This window comes from Mastigoproctus giganteus, chromosome 13 (genome assembly GCF_048544385.1).
Source record: "Mastigoproctus giganteus isolate SK-2022 chromosome 13, ASM4854438v1, whole genome shotgun sequence".
Classification (NCBI taxonomy): Eukaryota; Metazoa; Arthropoda; class Arachnida; order Uropygi; family Thelyphonidae; genus Mastigoproctus; species Mastigoproctus giganteus.
In genome coordinates this window covers 42,958,720-42,974,770 of record NC_143587.1, presented here as the reverse complement: position 1 = coordinate 42,974,770, position 16,051 = coordinate 42,958,720, and the positions used below count along the sequence as shown (strand labels likewise).

General features: G+C 33.6%; 1 protein-coding gene across 1 annotated transcript in view; it reads left to right on the top strand.

Annotated features, from left to right (window-relative positions):
* Positions 1-16,051, top strand: part of TppII (Tripeptidyl-peptidase II) — a 647,643-nt gene that overhangs the window by 97,274 nt on the left and 534,318 nt on the right. Inside the window, exon 4 of the mRNA XM_090387764.1 lies at positions 7,911-8,015. Coding sequence (XP_090243890.1) covers positions 7,911-8,015 — 105 coding nt within the window. The remainder of the gene's footprint in view (positions 1-7,910; positions 8,016-16,051) is intronic.

Sequence of the window (16,051 nt, the reverse complement as noted above, 5' to 3'; positions counted from 1 at the left end):
TGTAATATTTATTAGAAATTTCAAACAAATCTTTCAATCCAGCGCCTTTGCTATAGCTAAAAAAAACTTATCCCGCCAGTGCTATCACCAGTTTCGCTAAAGTGTTGATAAAGGAGTTTTGCCTTTTCACAAATGATGAGTGAACTTAACAGAATTTTATTTTGAGTTCGGTCTTCTATCCACAGATTTTAAGCTTTTTCCATTTTTTCTAATTTAACATCACGAGTTACAGAGCAAACTTCTGAAACAATTAGTGCGTTTTCACGGACACTACGGCGGATTTTTCTTCCGATTTCTAGATTGATCCCACGGTTGACTCATTGATTTTATAATGTTTTGCCACTGAGAAGACACTTTCACCAATAGAAATTTTGTCCAATAACTCAATTTTATTCGCTAATGTCATCACCTTCTTTGATATTTTCACATTTCACATTCCCTTGTTATTCGTAGCCATATTTTTGTATGGGTTAGAAAGAACTTGTCCAAATAAAGTCACTTTCTTCCGTTAACACATTCGAAAAAGTCTGTTTTACACTGCAAAATGGTAGATTTATCACTTTTGTAAGCATATCAATTTATAAATTTATTCAATTTATAAGCATATAAATTAAAAGCAAACGACGAAACCTTCTATGACAAGCGCATAACACACACTGAACAAGGATTAGCGAGAAACATCCATGCTCGCGATTTTGTCACCCCTCTCCCCCACCCACTGAGCGCTGTTTTCACCGGGAAAGATAATTTTAGCCACGCCCATGTTTTTTATGGCGGAAAATGTTCACGGTGCTTTAAAATTCACATTTTTTTTAGGTTTCATTTTATATTAAATCAGCGATCACGAATACGCGAAACCAACGAATACAGGTACCGCGAATAGCGGGGGTTTACTGTATTTATAAAAATAATTTTCAAAATCTGTATATATTTTAATTTAATTTTACATTTAAAGTTTAACGATTTTTCTTTCTTTTTTTTTTCTCCTTCAGACTTCTTGTTAGCGGACACTTCTCTCTTAACGGGCACATTCTCGTTCCCATGGCTGTCCATTAAAGGGAAGTTTCACTGTATATATATATATTACTAATATATATGTATGTGTATATGTATGTATATGTATATATGTGTGTATATATATATGTATATTATTACTACTATATATATATACACATATATATTACTACTATATATATATATATATATATATATATATATATATATAAATATGCTTATAAACAATCCATAGGAGTTCCCATGGGTTCACAAATTTCCAGCATAGTAGCTAATCTATTTCTTCATTATTACGAACATCTATATATGCATAACAATCCGAACCTTAATTTTTATGCATTCCGCTATATTGATGACATTCTTATTCTCAACATTCATTTTGAAAATATTGCTAAATCCATATATCCAACTGAACTCACTCTCAATAAAGAAAACCTTGGCAACCAACATGCAAATTTTCTAGATTTAAGTATTACTCTAAATAGTCCTCCTCTTCGTCACAATTTGGAACTATTCGACAAAAGAAGCGAATTTAATTTTAATATTATCTATTTAACAAATTGGAACTCGAACATTTCGATTAAGGTTCATAAAAATATAATCTACACACAAATTATCCGTTTGGCTAATATTAGTAGCAATCAATCACTTTTCGCTGGTTCTTTAAATGATCTTTATACCAAACTTCGCAATAATGACATTCCCATTAATTTTTTAAATTTTATTATAAAAAATCTCCCTGATTTCATTAAAGAAAAATTCGGTTTCACCTTGCTCCACCTTGATTAGGGTTAATTCGATACCTGTATAGTTGTACATTTGAATGGTGGTATTTCCACTGCTTGGAAAGTGATCACACATTATGACTTCTATTAGAACGATGTTCGTGTTCTTTCACTACCTAAGTTTTTCTTTTCATTTTTCGTAATTTAATATCAGTATTTATTTATGTCCAATCTTATTTTCTCTATTTTAACCACAGAGGGCTCCCACAGTTCTTCTCTTCTGAGCAACTCCACCATCGTTGTCATAGTTTTCCCTCTGTGTACATTCCATTCTTATTAATCATATTCGCATAATTGTATCTTATTAATCATGATCGCAAATTTGTATCTTCATTTCTTGATTATATCTCACTCAACTTATTTCTGCCAAATATCATAGGTATTTAATTTTTCTCCTCTTCATATTTTTAATTTTTCTCCTCTTCATATTTTTTATTATATTTCATATCTATCACTCAAAATATACACTACAAGCTAGCGGTATTAATTTCCACTTCTACTAACACTCTCATAGCCAAGGCCCTCTCTATGAGGTTGGGTACTTACACACCCAGCTTGCCTAGTATCCTTTAAACTCTTTTCCTTCTCTTTACATCTTTCTACTTTCTGATCTTCGTTTTTCCGTCCGTTGAACTATTAGTGTAATACGAGGGTGATTCGGACATTCTCACTTTTCTTATTCTCACTATCTTCGCCTCTATATTTTTAACTTCTTTTCCCTCCCCTCTTTTTCTTTCAGCTTTTGTACATATGATTGGCCTGTTAATTCGGCATTAATTCAGATTTAATTCTACTTAATTTTATATAGGTTCTTAACATTCTTTTTTTCTTCAACTAGGCTCGGCATTTTGTGTTTAATAACTTCTCCATCTATATTTATTTTTATTTTATTTTACTTACATCGATGACACTTATATATACACACACACACACACACACATATATATTACTATATATATATATATATATATATACACACACATTTCTAATTGTTCGAATTTTTGATTATTATTGTGGTTTTTACATATAGGCATTAGTGTTCATACAATTCTGGTCATTAAGCTGGCCTTATTTAGGTCATCTTAATTCCGCATGTTCTGTACATATTAGGTTTAGAAGTTTAATGCTTAATGATAATGAATTTTCATGACAAATTATTGATGAAAATTTTTATCTGTAGCAAAAGTAAGAAAGAAATAAAAGAAATAAAATAAATTAAAACCAATATATTAGGAAAAATTATAAAAAACAAGATAAACCATCATAAAAAATTCAGACGTCTAGGTATTACGGTACATACATAATGGGCCTTAAATTAAATACAAAATGCACAATAAATAACAACATGGACGCTAAAACAAATATGAATAACATGCTGTACGGGTATCACAGCATAAATTGCACCCCGGGAACCGGAAATGACCACACTGGACCCGTCTCTTCATAACAAAGGTCACATAGCATACAATGCTGCCACATCACTAGGGGAAAAAAGCATAAGCAAAGAAACAAAAAACCCTAAATGACTAAACAATGAAGATATCGGGATACAAATGCAACAAATAAAACAACTTAAATTCAAAAAATGCAATAGCAAACTCTGTAAAATCTGCCCCATGCACAGCATACACCATCTAAATTCCAAAAACGCACCAACATCCTGTTCAAAAAATGCAATCTACCTAATTATCTGTAAGATATGTGGGATACAATACATTGGACAAACCAGTACAGAGCTCCACCTTCGGATGAACCTTCACCGATCACAAATCAACAAATACGATGAAAACGCTGTAAAAGACGGCAAACCAAACAGGGCAGACAAATACAATAATGAAATTGAATATGGACATTTCCAAATGCATGACTTTGCCAACACATCCATTGCCATTCTGACCATTATTGATAACAACACACAAAGAGGAATCATGGAAGATATGTTCATTCTATTATATAAATCCCTATACCCTTATGGTTTAAACAATCGCTTTAACGGAAGGAACTTTGCATTCACCAGCCCAGAAATATGTACTTACACCATTTTCCAGATCAGCAAAAACTGGCAAAATAACGGGATTAAAAACGGAAAAATACTACAAGAATACAATAAAAACAACTACAAAATACCAATAAATATCAATGACTTTGAAAAACTCCTAACAGAATGGGACACAGATCCTATAAACATCAAAAACATACACAATACACTATTCTCTATTAAAATAAGTAAGCTTAAAGCACTTAGCAAAATATACCAAAGACAAAAAACCCAGAACATAAACCTCAACAATATACTTGAAGACATATTTAAATTCAGAATAGGCATAAAATTCAATGAACACACTAAAAAAGAGTACTGCATAATAAAATACCAAAACTGTTTATACGACACAGTTAATATCGGTAACATCATAAATAATAACAAAAGTTACCTACCCCATCAACAATACACAAATAAAAATTAGATACAGCTACACCAAGCCAATAGGACTAACCCTCTGCAATTACAAAAACACCATTGATAAAATGAATGAAGAAGAACAACCATGTCACTGCCAACAAAGTAGATATAGAAACTTCATCAATACACATTACAAGCATATAGTAACAGGAGACCTCAATATCATCGAAGACAAAGCACTAAGAGAAACAATGAAAAAGGGTGCAAAATTCAGAACTAACACCCCAATTAGGCTGGAATATATAAAAAAATCAATATACACAGATCTGTTACAATTTGCATTCAAAGCCTCATACAAAAACAACGAACCCATAGAATCATTCCAAAGCTGGATAAACGCCAATACTGAAAACATATTAGACCGCTTCAGAGAAAACATAACACTACAAAAACACGATAAGCATTTAAATTTAAGAAGTATCAACAGCAAAATAAAAGAAATGCAAAACAAATTTGTGATCACAAGAACTGATAAGGCAAACAATAATTTCAGTATTATATGCAAAAGATTCTACATTGAAGCTATAAAAGTGGAATTGTATAACAATGAAACATACAAGTACATAGACACCAATCCAAACAGCATCAGCAAAAAAATTTTTGGCAATGCATAAAAACCTTAAAATTAAAATAGACAGGATGCAATACCCTTACATATACTGGATACCAAAATATCACAAGGTGCCTACAGGAAAAATATTCATTACTTTGGGCAAAAATAGTTACATAAAGTATACTAGTAAGATAATGGAAAATAAATTAAAAGATATCGCCAAGGAAATCAAGAACACCAGAATTATCAACAACAAAGAATATTTGGGCGACATTAAAAAACAAAACAATAGCATAAAAAGTATATACACATACGATTTCAAAAACCTCTTTACAAGCATAGCACATAACAACCTATAGAAGTACTATAGATATACTACCAGAAATATCACAATATCTTACAATGCAGAAAACAATACTGGAATGACCTAACAAAAATCAGTGTCATGGGAGAGAAAACATATATGCAATTCAGGGGGATAGCTATGGGATCCAGCAGTTTATGCACCATAGCTAACCTCTACCTGCACCACTATGAAAACAACATCACAGAAAATATTAAATTCTACAGATATATAGATGACGTCCTCGTGATCAACTATGACTACTTTGCAAATGTAGCAAAGAATACTTACCCAACAGACTTAAAAATTGAATGTACAAATCCGGATAACAACCAACAAGCTGTCTACTTAGACAGCAAAATTGCCATCAACCAAAACAAAATATATACACATCACTATGATAAAAGGGACTATTTTAATTTCGATACAATAAAACTCACACACTGGGAAAACAACATAGTGAAGCATACACATGGTAATACTATAAGAAATCAAACAAACAGACTTTTAAAAATCTGCAACAATATAGAAAGCGTAAAGATGGCAATACAAAAACTCATCAAAACCCTAGATATAAACAAAATTCCCAACCGATACAGTAGGTATCACATAAAAACTGCCATATATGCAAATATTAGAACACACCATCCCAGTGTAGACCCACATATATTCATCAAAAACCATCTAAAAATAAAATAGTATTTACTCAGAAAAAGTATCCCCAAGTTTATAAGGTTTATTGCACTCAGACGAGGCTTATCGCCTGACTGCACTACAACCTATTGCCAAATTTAACCCCCCCAACCCCCCACCCATAGTAAGAGGTTGTATATATGTATATAGCTTTACCTCTGGACAAATATGTGCTGTTACGCCTTAGAAAAGCGGGTACCGGCAGAGTCCGAGGTAAGGCACAAAAATGCATGTAAAAATAATGTTAATACATATGTAAATAAAAGATTTTAATCCACATGTTAACACAACCCATATAAAGCTTACAGAAAATTATCGATCCAACAATAAACCTCCATCGCAGGCATTGGCATGAAAATCGGGGCCGGAGGCCAATGCACCATCAATACACAGGATAATGTTAGTGAAATATTTGCTATAAAAATTGCTACCTATAAAACAAATAGAAGGCGGGAAATTTCCCCCTTTCTATTCTACGACCTCCACCGGAGTACAACATTAAGTAAGTAGGAATTTTACAATATTGGATACTTACCCATTGGGCTTTGTGTACTCTATCACAGTTTGCTGAAGAGATTGTAAAAAATAAAAATTAAAACTAATTAATACTATAAATAGACATGCAAACAATAATTAAGAATTTAAAAAAATTCAAAAACTTAAAACTAAAATTATAGAAGGAACTTTAGAAATTAAACAAAAGAAAAGAAAAGGAACTTAAAATAGCAAAACTGTGATAGGTACAAACAGAAATGAGTAAGTAGGAGGCATTACATCGAAAGGGCTGTCAATCCACTCAAAGCCCCCGACGAAGTAGGGGATTGATGGCCACGTGATGGAATGCAAAAATCTATAATAGTAATAAAATAGAAGTATACTGTTAATAATAACTAGTAATTACCTTTTGCTACAGATAAAAATTTTCATCAATAATTTGTCATGAAAATTCATTATCATTAAGCATTAAACTTCTAAATCTAATATGTATAGGCCATGCGGAATTAAGATGACCTAAATAAGGCCAGCTTAATGACCAGAATTGTATGAACACTAATGCCTATATGTAAAAACCACCAATTATTATTGGTGGTTTTCACATATTAGAACAATTAGAAATGAATATATACTGGCACGTATAATGTTCAATTGGCCAATACGGCAAAAAACAATGGCATTAACGATGCACAAAAGAAAGATTAAAATACAAAAGAATACATACATCTAAACGTAATATTAATATATAAACCAACATTTTTTATATATATATATATATATATATATATATATATATACAGGGTTGTCTGTAAATGATGTTTCTGATTTTGATATTTTTTTATTCAGAATTACTTCCAGCTTCACTCATGAAACACATACCAACTGAAACATCAGTTCGATAAGTTTTTTTTAAATTGTCACTTGACTGCCAGTTTTGCATTCTACCTGCTACGCAGCGCTACATTCGCCAGAATGGCAAAATGGCGACTCGCCGGAAAAAGCGTTCTGCATGTTAGCATTTCATGAAACAAAATCTGGATTTCTTTTTGTGGGGTTATGTGAAGGATAACGTGTACATCCCTCCACTACCAATGACACTGCAGGAGCTGAAGGCATGGATCACAGAGCCCTTTGATAAAATTGAGCACAAAATGAAGCACAGTGTGTGGCAGGAGATTGAATATTGCTATGATATCATTTGAGTTATTCATGGTGCCCACATTGAACTTTACCAATGACTTTATTTACATTCATAAAACTTATTGAATTGACCTTTCAGCTGGTATGTGTTTCATGAGTGTAGCTTGAAGTAATTCTGAATAAAAAAAATATCAAAATCGGAAACATCATTTACGGACACCCTGTACATATATATATATATGTGTATGTGTATGTGTATATATATATATATATATATTATATGTAAAATAAGATAACACTAAAAAATAATAAAATAAAGCCTATATATATATATATTATTTTTTTAAATTTGTAAAAATGAACAATTTGAAAAATAGAAATAATAAAATAGTTATTGTGTGTAATATTTTCTTAATATTATTGCAGAAAGAGAGGAAAGAAAAGTTGTGGAATCCTTATCACAAAACAATACTTGCTGACGCATCAAGAAATTTGCAGGAATTTAATAATAAATTAACTACAAATGAACAGGTAAGCTTGATTGCTTTATACACAGCAGTGTATAAATAATATCATAACTAATCTTTGCAACTTCCAGGAAAGACCCGGGTTGCCAATAAAATTTTTTTGTTACCAAAACAAATGAAAACGAAAATAGAATTTTTGTAAAAAAAAATTCAAAATTACTGAGATTAAAATTCCACGGGTTAAAAGGTTTCAATATTAAAGAAGATTCTATTGGAAACTAAATTTTATAATGATAGTATTTTTCAAATTGTCAAAATTAATATTCAAGTATTATTGCTGTACACAGTTATTTCTGATGTCACTTTTATCAAATAACATCAGAAATAACAACTGTTGTAATGTCGTAATTAATTCAGCTAAGAAAAATCTCCACATAACTCATGCTGTTTTACTTTGGCTACATCATTTCAAAATTGCATTCCTCAGCTATACAGTGGGGCCTCAACTTACGGTGAAATAGACATCTGATATTCTCAGGAACCAACATACCTTCCATACGATCATTTATTTTAAGGTGGAGTGATACATGGGTGGAAATTTTCAGACACGTGGTGCACGGAACATCACTCATATGATTATTCTCAACCAATTAGCGTCTTTTTTATTGTTCAACACGATGGCGTGCGAAGCATCTCTCGTATGATTGTTTTAGATCTATGACGATCTGAAACTTAAAGCTCCATTAATTAGTGACAGTACTGTACGCTTTAAAGACTTTAAAGCCAGCAGAGGCTAGTTCAAGTGCTTCAAAAAAGGGTGAATATCAAAAAGTGTTGAAAGCCTTGAGGCATCCAGTGCTGATAAAAAAGCAGCTGAGACCTTTAAAATTGAATTCCAAGAGTTTGTTGATCAGGAGGGTTATCTTCCCCAGCAGGTTTTTAACATTGACAAAGCCGGCCTCTTCTGGGAGTGAATGCCCAGCAGAACATACATCACTAATAATGAGGCTAGTTTACGTGGATATAAGCCTATGAAAGATAGGCTCCCCCCTCCTTTTGGGTGTCAATGCCTCTTAAGATTTTAAGCTGAAGCTTTTGCTTGTATATCACTCTAACACCCCCAGAATATTTAAACAACAAAAGGTTGACAAAGGCATGCTGGGAGTGTTTTGGTGCAGTAACAAGGCCTTGGTTACAGGATGTCTTCAATGAATGGGAGCTTGAAGTTTTCTATCCTTCAGTGAAGAGTTATCTTGAGGAAAAATAAGCTTCCTGTGAAGGCACTGCTCCTGCTGAATAATGTGCCAGGCCATGATCCCAACCTTGTTCAATCTCTTGAGGCACAATTTGACTTTGTTCAAGTCAAATTTTTGCCACCCAACACCACTCCTCTTCTTCAACCAGTGGACCAGGAAGTTATTGCAAACTTCAAGAAAATCTACACCACGAAAATGTTCACAAGTTGCTTTGCAGCAACCTCTGGTGAAAATGCTGTCACGGTCGAAGTTCAACATGCTGGATTGTGTGAGGCTGATTGTAAGTTCTTGAAATGATGTTTTCACCAAGTGCTTAAATTCAGCCTTGAAAACCATGTGGCTTTTAATTATCCATAACATTGACAGATTTGAAGACTGTGGTGCTTTGACAAATGATATTGTCGCTCTCGGTAAATCAATGGGTCTGGAGGTTAGCGAAGAGGTTGTGGAAGATCTATTGTTAGCTCATGGGCATGAGCTAACAACAGAGGAACTACAAGAGTTAGAGAAAATTACAGCGAGTGACACTGGAGAGGAAGAAAAAGATACTCAAAAAGTGTCAGCTGAAAACTGTCCTTTCTTGTTGGGAGCGTTTAAGCGAAGTGGTAAAAAAACACCCCGACTTCTTACTTCAGGAAGCTCCAAAAAATGTCGTAAAAAAATAGTCCACTTTGGACAGTTTCTTTGCCAGTAGCAACAAAAGACTGAAAAGACACCCGACGCTTGATATAGTCTCTCCACCAGTACACTGATTTCATCAGCTCTGCACTTCAAGTCTAACTTAAATGCAGATTTATTGTTTGTTTTTTATTTTAAGATATTTTATGACTATTTATTAAATAATCTTTATAAAACACAAATTTTAATGTAAAAATCAAGTATAATGTGTAAGAAATACTTATTTCATGTGATATTGGGGAACTAATTACAGCAATTCAACGTATTATTGGTTTCAACTTACAATATTTTCAACATACATTGGGTTTTGTGGAAGGAATTACCATCGGACATTGGGCCCCCACTGTGATATAAAATTTTTTAGCAAACCGATCGGCAACTCTGTAGCCAGGTGGGAAGGAGCAGCAGTGCGTAGCACACGCTTCTTGATTAGACCGGGTTTTGAGCCCGTCACCACCAAATATGGAGGATGCGGAAAGGTCAGGGAATGACCACTGCATATCCTGGAGCAATATGGCCTTAGTTGCTAATGCTCCTAAAAACCAAACAACAAACAAACAGCAAACTGACCAGCAACATGTTCACCGTATAAGTTGACACTTACCTTTCACATCTTGCTTAGTGGTCATCATCATTTTCAATCCACTGCGGGATGAAGGCTTCTCCAGCAACTTTCCAGTTCCTTCTGTTTTGTGCAATGACTATCCATTTACTACTCACGAACTCGTGAATTTCATCTGTCCACCTCCGTCGTTGTCTTCCAGGTTTTCTTCTAGCTCCTCTTGGGTACCATCTGTCATCATGTCTTTGAGCTATGTGTCCTGCCCAAGACCATTTTAGTTCTTTAGTTTTGATAAGTATGTCCTTTACTTGAGTTTGCTGCCTAATCCATATATTTCTCTTCTTATCTAACAGTCTGATTCCCATTATAATTCTTTCCATTCTTCTCTGTGTAGTTCTCAGCTTCTCTTCCATACTTTTGGTGAGTGCCCAAGTTTCACTTCCATAAGTCATGGTGAGAAGTATACATTAGTTCCTTTTTTTTTATTTCATTTTGGGGAGTATACATTGGTTCATTATTTCAGGATGGTAACATCATTCACCAGATATCTTCTGTTAGTGAGGAAGAAGTTGATTTCATTAGTTGTTAATCCATTTGTGCTCTTTCATATCTGCTTTCTGTTCATCCTTTTCTTGAAAAAAGCTTAGCAGTATATTACACTAAAATCTTTATTACAAACCACTGTCTGCTTTTAATTGAATTATTTCTGCTTGTTCTTTTAAAAGTTTAATTATATCATCCTGACATTTAATTACACTGTACAGTAAACTGTAAAGAAGTAATAGTATTTACCTCCCTTATGTAAAAAGTCAAAAGCAAAATTTGCAGGTTTAGGTGATGTAATATCATTCTTATTGATGTTATATGTTTACATGAGAGGCTTTGATTATGTAACTGAGCCATGTCCTGTGACCTGTAGTATTGTACTTTAAATTGGTTTCTCTGTAAACAATGCCTTAATATAGAAGTATATTTACTATAAGAAATTGGCAATCTTGAATGTTTACTGTACAAGGATAAACTCTCAAGCATTTAGTTTCAACTGCATGTGTAGTTATCCTCTTCTTAACGACGTTATTTTCATTTTGAATTCTGGTCAGTGTGCATTATTCTTTTGCAAATATTAATATGTTGTTGTTAACTACAAAATTTTCTTTTATCCAGCGAGTTGTTGATTGCTGGAACAGGTTGCCTTCGCAGGTAGTTGAAGCTGACAGTTTGAATAAATTAAAAGATCAACTGAATAGTTACTTATGTGAGGGAAGCAAATAATTAGTAATTCTTATTGGCTCCTTTGTTTCCCAAGCCAGTACAGCAAAAGTCTTTGACTTCCTTGCATTGTATGACTATTACATAGTACTTTTACAATGGATGGAAAGAAAAAGTTGTATCGAGGATAAAATGTGTTGAGGTTATTAGAGAAATAGAAAATAGGAAGCAGAAATGTGTGTGTGCTCATGAATTTAACTTATTAAACCCAATTGTATTCAATTTGAAATTTAAAACAAAAAATTTAGTCATTTGGAAGGAATTCTTACAAAATGAAATGTATAATAAACCAAAACATTCTTATGTTGATAGAGCTCTTTTAAAGTGGTTTTAATAGCAGAGGAGTAAGAATTTCTTATTAAATGGTCCACTTTTAATGATTATAGCCAAAAATTTTGCCAAATTATTTTGAATTGAAAATGTTGTTTTCCGCTGGTTGGATAGATTGATAGTTGCATCACAACATACGTTTTGGAAAAGTTACAGTGAAGCAAAAAACATAAACAATACAATCATTCTGCAGTAGTTCAATTTGGTAAGGGCCCAAATAAGAATACAAGGACAAAGACATTTTTAATGTGGTTCAGATAGGATTATTTTTTTTTAAAATAATTCTTGAATGAATGTTAAAATTCAAAGGTGAAAAGTGTGTAGGCAGTAAACTATCAAGACATTGTATCACAGTCCTCATTTGTGCTAATTTGAATGGCACAGAAATGAAAAATATTTGATTGGAAAATCTAAAAATCTGCAGTGTTTCAAAAATGTTAGAACATTACCTGTTCAGTATATCACAAGTAAAAAAGCTTGGATGATATCAGCCTTATTTGAATCTGAAATGTGTCTGGAAATCATGAGTTATGGAAATGTGATCAAAAAAATTCTTTGTTTGGATATATGCATATCACACAGTGGTTGAAAATAAAAATTAAAAAACAAAAACAAAAAAAACCTGAAACTTGTGTTTCTTCCAGCTAACACAGCAAACACTTTGCAACTCATGGATACAAGGGTAATATGAAATTTCAAATCTGATTTTCAAAAGTTGATTTTGCTTAAAATGATTGCTTGTTATCACAAATTAAAAAAAAAAAAAAAAATTGGATGATATCAGCCTTATTTGTATCTGAAAGTTATCTGGGAACCACGAGTTATGTAGATGTGATAAAAAAAAATTCTTTGTTTGGGATATATGCACATCACACAAAGTGGTTGAAAATAAGATTTAAAAAAACAAAACAAAAAAAAAACCACCCGAAACTTGTGTTTCTTCCAGCAAACACAGCAAGCAACTTGCATCCCATGGATACAAGGGTAATGTGAAATTTCCAATCTAATTTTCAGAAGTTGGTTTTGCTTAAAATGATTGCTTGTCTAGAAAGAAGGAAGGCTGCATGTAACATTACTGGATACAGTAGAAAAGGTGTGGAACAGATTATCTGAGAAATATTATTGTGCAGGATTTGGTACATAAGTTCCTAGAACTGATTCTGTTGAACTGATACTAATGAGGAACACTTTCCTTTATCAGAATGTATTTGCAAAGCTAATCACATTGATTTAAATTAGTATGATTTAGATGCTTATGCCATGTTGATACAACTAAAAAGGAAAAAAAACCCGCGCAAGGTATAATAAACTATGAATTGATACTACATTGATACAACATAATTACATCATAGACTTTAACAGATATAAAATTGTTGATGAAGTGAAGAATCAAATGGTTGAGCAAAATGGAAATGAAGAAAAAGATGATGTACTGGAGGAAGGGGAGGAGGATTCAAGAAAAATTTCTATTCACCCAGAAGTAGTTGTGATAGAAAGATGAATTTTTTTTTTCTTTGATAACTTTAAATCTCTATAGCAATCACAAAAATTTTGGTTTCAATCTGACAATTCATTTTTTTTGCCTTTGTAACACTGAATGAAGTGTCAATGAATAGAGTGGAATACAGATCGGTGATTTGGTTCCTCTTTCTGCAAAGGAAAACACCCAAAACAATCCATGAAAAAATGGTCGCTGTTTATGGAGAGGACAAGACTGCCTAGATTAGTTTTGTTGCACATTGGTATAAACAACTCAAATGTGGAAGAACCTGAGTGCATCATGAAGAAATCCCAGGATGCCCAGCAACTGCTGTAACAGAAGAGTGTTGCAAAAATTGAGGCATTAATCGTGAAAGATTGCCTACACTAATTTGAACTGCTGCAGAGCTCCAGAATAGCATAAGGTCTGTGGAGAACATCATCATCATCAACAGTTACATATGAGTAAAGTGTCTGCTAGATGGGTTTCCAGACTTCTGACCCCTTACCAGAAGAAGGAATGGGCACAATGTGCATACGAAGTGTTAGTATTTAGTATTAGTAATGGCCGCATGGTGCAAGAAAGCCTATGGCTTACGCTGCACCAGCCAAAAAAAATTCCGAAAAAAAAACAATGATTAAAAACAAAAAAAAAAAAGAAAAAAAAAAGGAAATTAAACCTATCATCCTATGTGCTTCCCTTACCCGAAAGTACTATCCAGATGACCTTTGAATTTCCCCAAACTGTCGGCCTCTACCACCCATGAAGGCAACTTATTCCAGTAATTTATAACTCGCTGGCTAAAATAAAACTTCCTGCAGTCCAATCTAAACATTTCCCCCCGTAACTTGAATTTATGTCCCCTAGTTCTAGCATCATTTATAATCTTGAAAATTTCATCCTCATTCATTTTACTGATGTCTCTCAGAGCCTTTAACACCTCAATCAAATCTCCTCTAAGGTGTCTAGTTTCCAAACTCTGCATCCCACACATTCGAAGTCTTTCTTCATAAGGACGCCCTTTTGTTGATCTCACCAGGCGAGTTATCCATCTTTGCACCATTTCAAGAAGCTCAATGTCTTTCTTTAGGTGCAGTATCCATACTTGAACACAGTATTCCAAGTGTGGTCTAACATAAGCCTTATATAATGGGATTATCACGTCCCTATCTCTACTTGCAAAAGTTCGATAGATCATCAATAGGACACCATGGGCCTTCCTTGCAACCTGTTTGCAATGCTCAGAGAATTTCGTGTCTGACCGTATCGTAACACACAAGTCCCTTTCCTCCAGTACTGGGTTTAGTTGAACTCCACCAAGTGAATAAGTTATTTTGGGATTACTGTTTCCCAGGTGTAATACCTTACACCTTGTTGGATTAAAGCATAGCTGCCATTTTTCTGACCATTCCTGAAGTCTATCTAAGTCTCTCTCTGAAGAAGCTCAGCTTGACAGTGATCATTAACTACTCTACCAATTTTAACATCATCTGCAAATTTAGATATCACGCCCTCTATCCCTTCATCAATGTCGTTTATGAAAATTAAAAACAACAGTGGTCCTAATACCGATCCTTGGGGAACCCCACTTCTTACATCAACCCAATCTGAGGAATAGCCATTTATCCCAACCCTCTGCCTCCTGTCCTGAAGCCGTCCTTCTATCCATCTAAGGATTTTCCCAGTGATTCCAACCTGTTCCAGCTTATAAAGCAACCGTTCATGTGGGACTGAGTCAAAAGCTTTGCTGAAAGCTAAATAAAACAATGTCGAAATTATTCCTTAAATCCAGCTCGTGAGTTTTGTTGACATGCCAGAAAAATCAAGTTTTTTCATGGCTAGTTGGATCAGACTTGGATCTATCACTATGATGCCGAAATTAAACAAATGTCAAAACAATAGAAGCATGCAGAATCATCATCGTCATCAGCTATTTATAATTAGTTCCATTCTTCACTGTGTAGTTCTCAGCTTCTCTTCCATTCTTTTTGGTTAGTGCCCAAGTTTCACTTCCATAAGTCATGGTGGGGAGTATACATTGGTTTATATTTTACGTTTCAGACAAACTGGGATACTGCTCTTCAGTATGTGACTATATTTCCTGAATGCTATCCATCCAAAATTTATTCTTCTCTTGACTTCCATTTATCATTATTACAGCTAATGACTTATCCCAGATAAGTATATGACTCCACCTTTTCAATTACTGCTCCTTCAATCATTATTTCTCTTTCTGTGGCATACTTGTTCATCATTACTTTTGTTTTAGCCATATTCATCTTTAGTCCAAAGTCCATACTAACTGTGCATAACTGATTAAGATTTTCCTCTAATTCTTTGGGATTGTGGCTTATGACCACAATGTCATCTGCAAATTGTCCATGGTTTAGGTACTCTCCATTTACATTGACTCCTTTCTGCGACAAATCTAATCTTCTGAAAGCTTACTCAAGGGCAGCAGTAAACAGCTTCAGAGATATTGTCTCCCCTTGTCGAACTCCTTTCTCAATTTTAAATTTGCTACT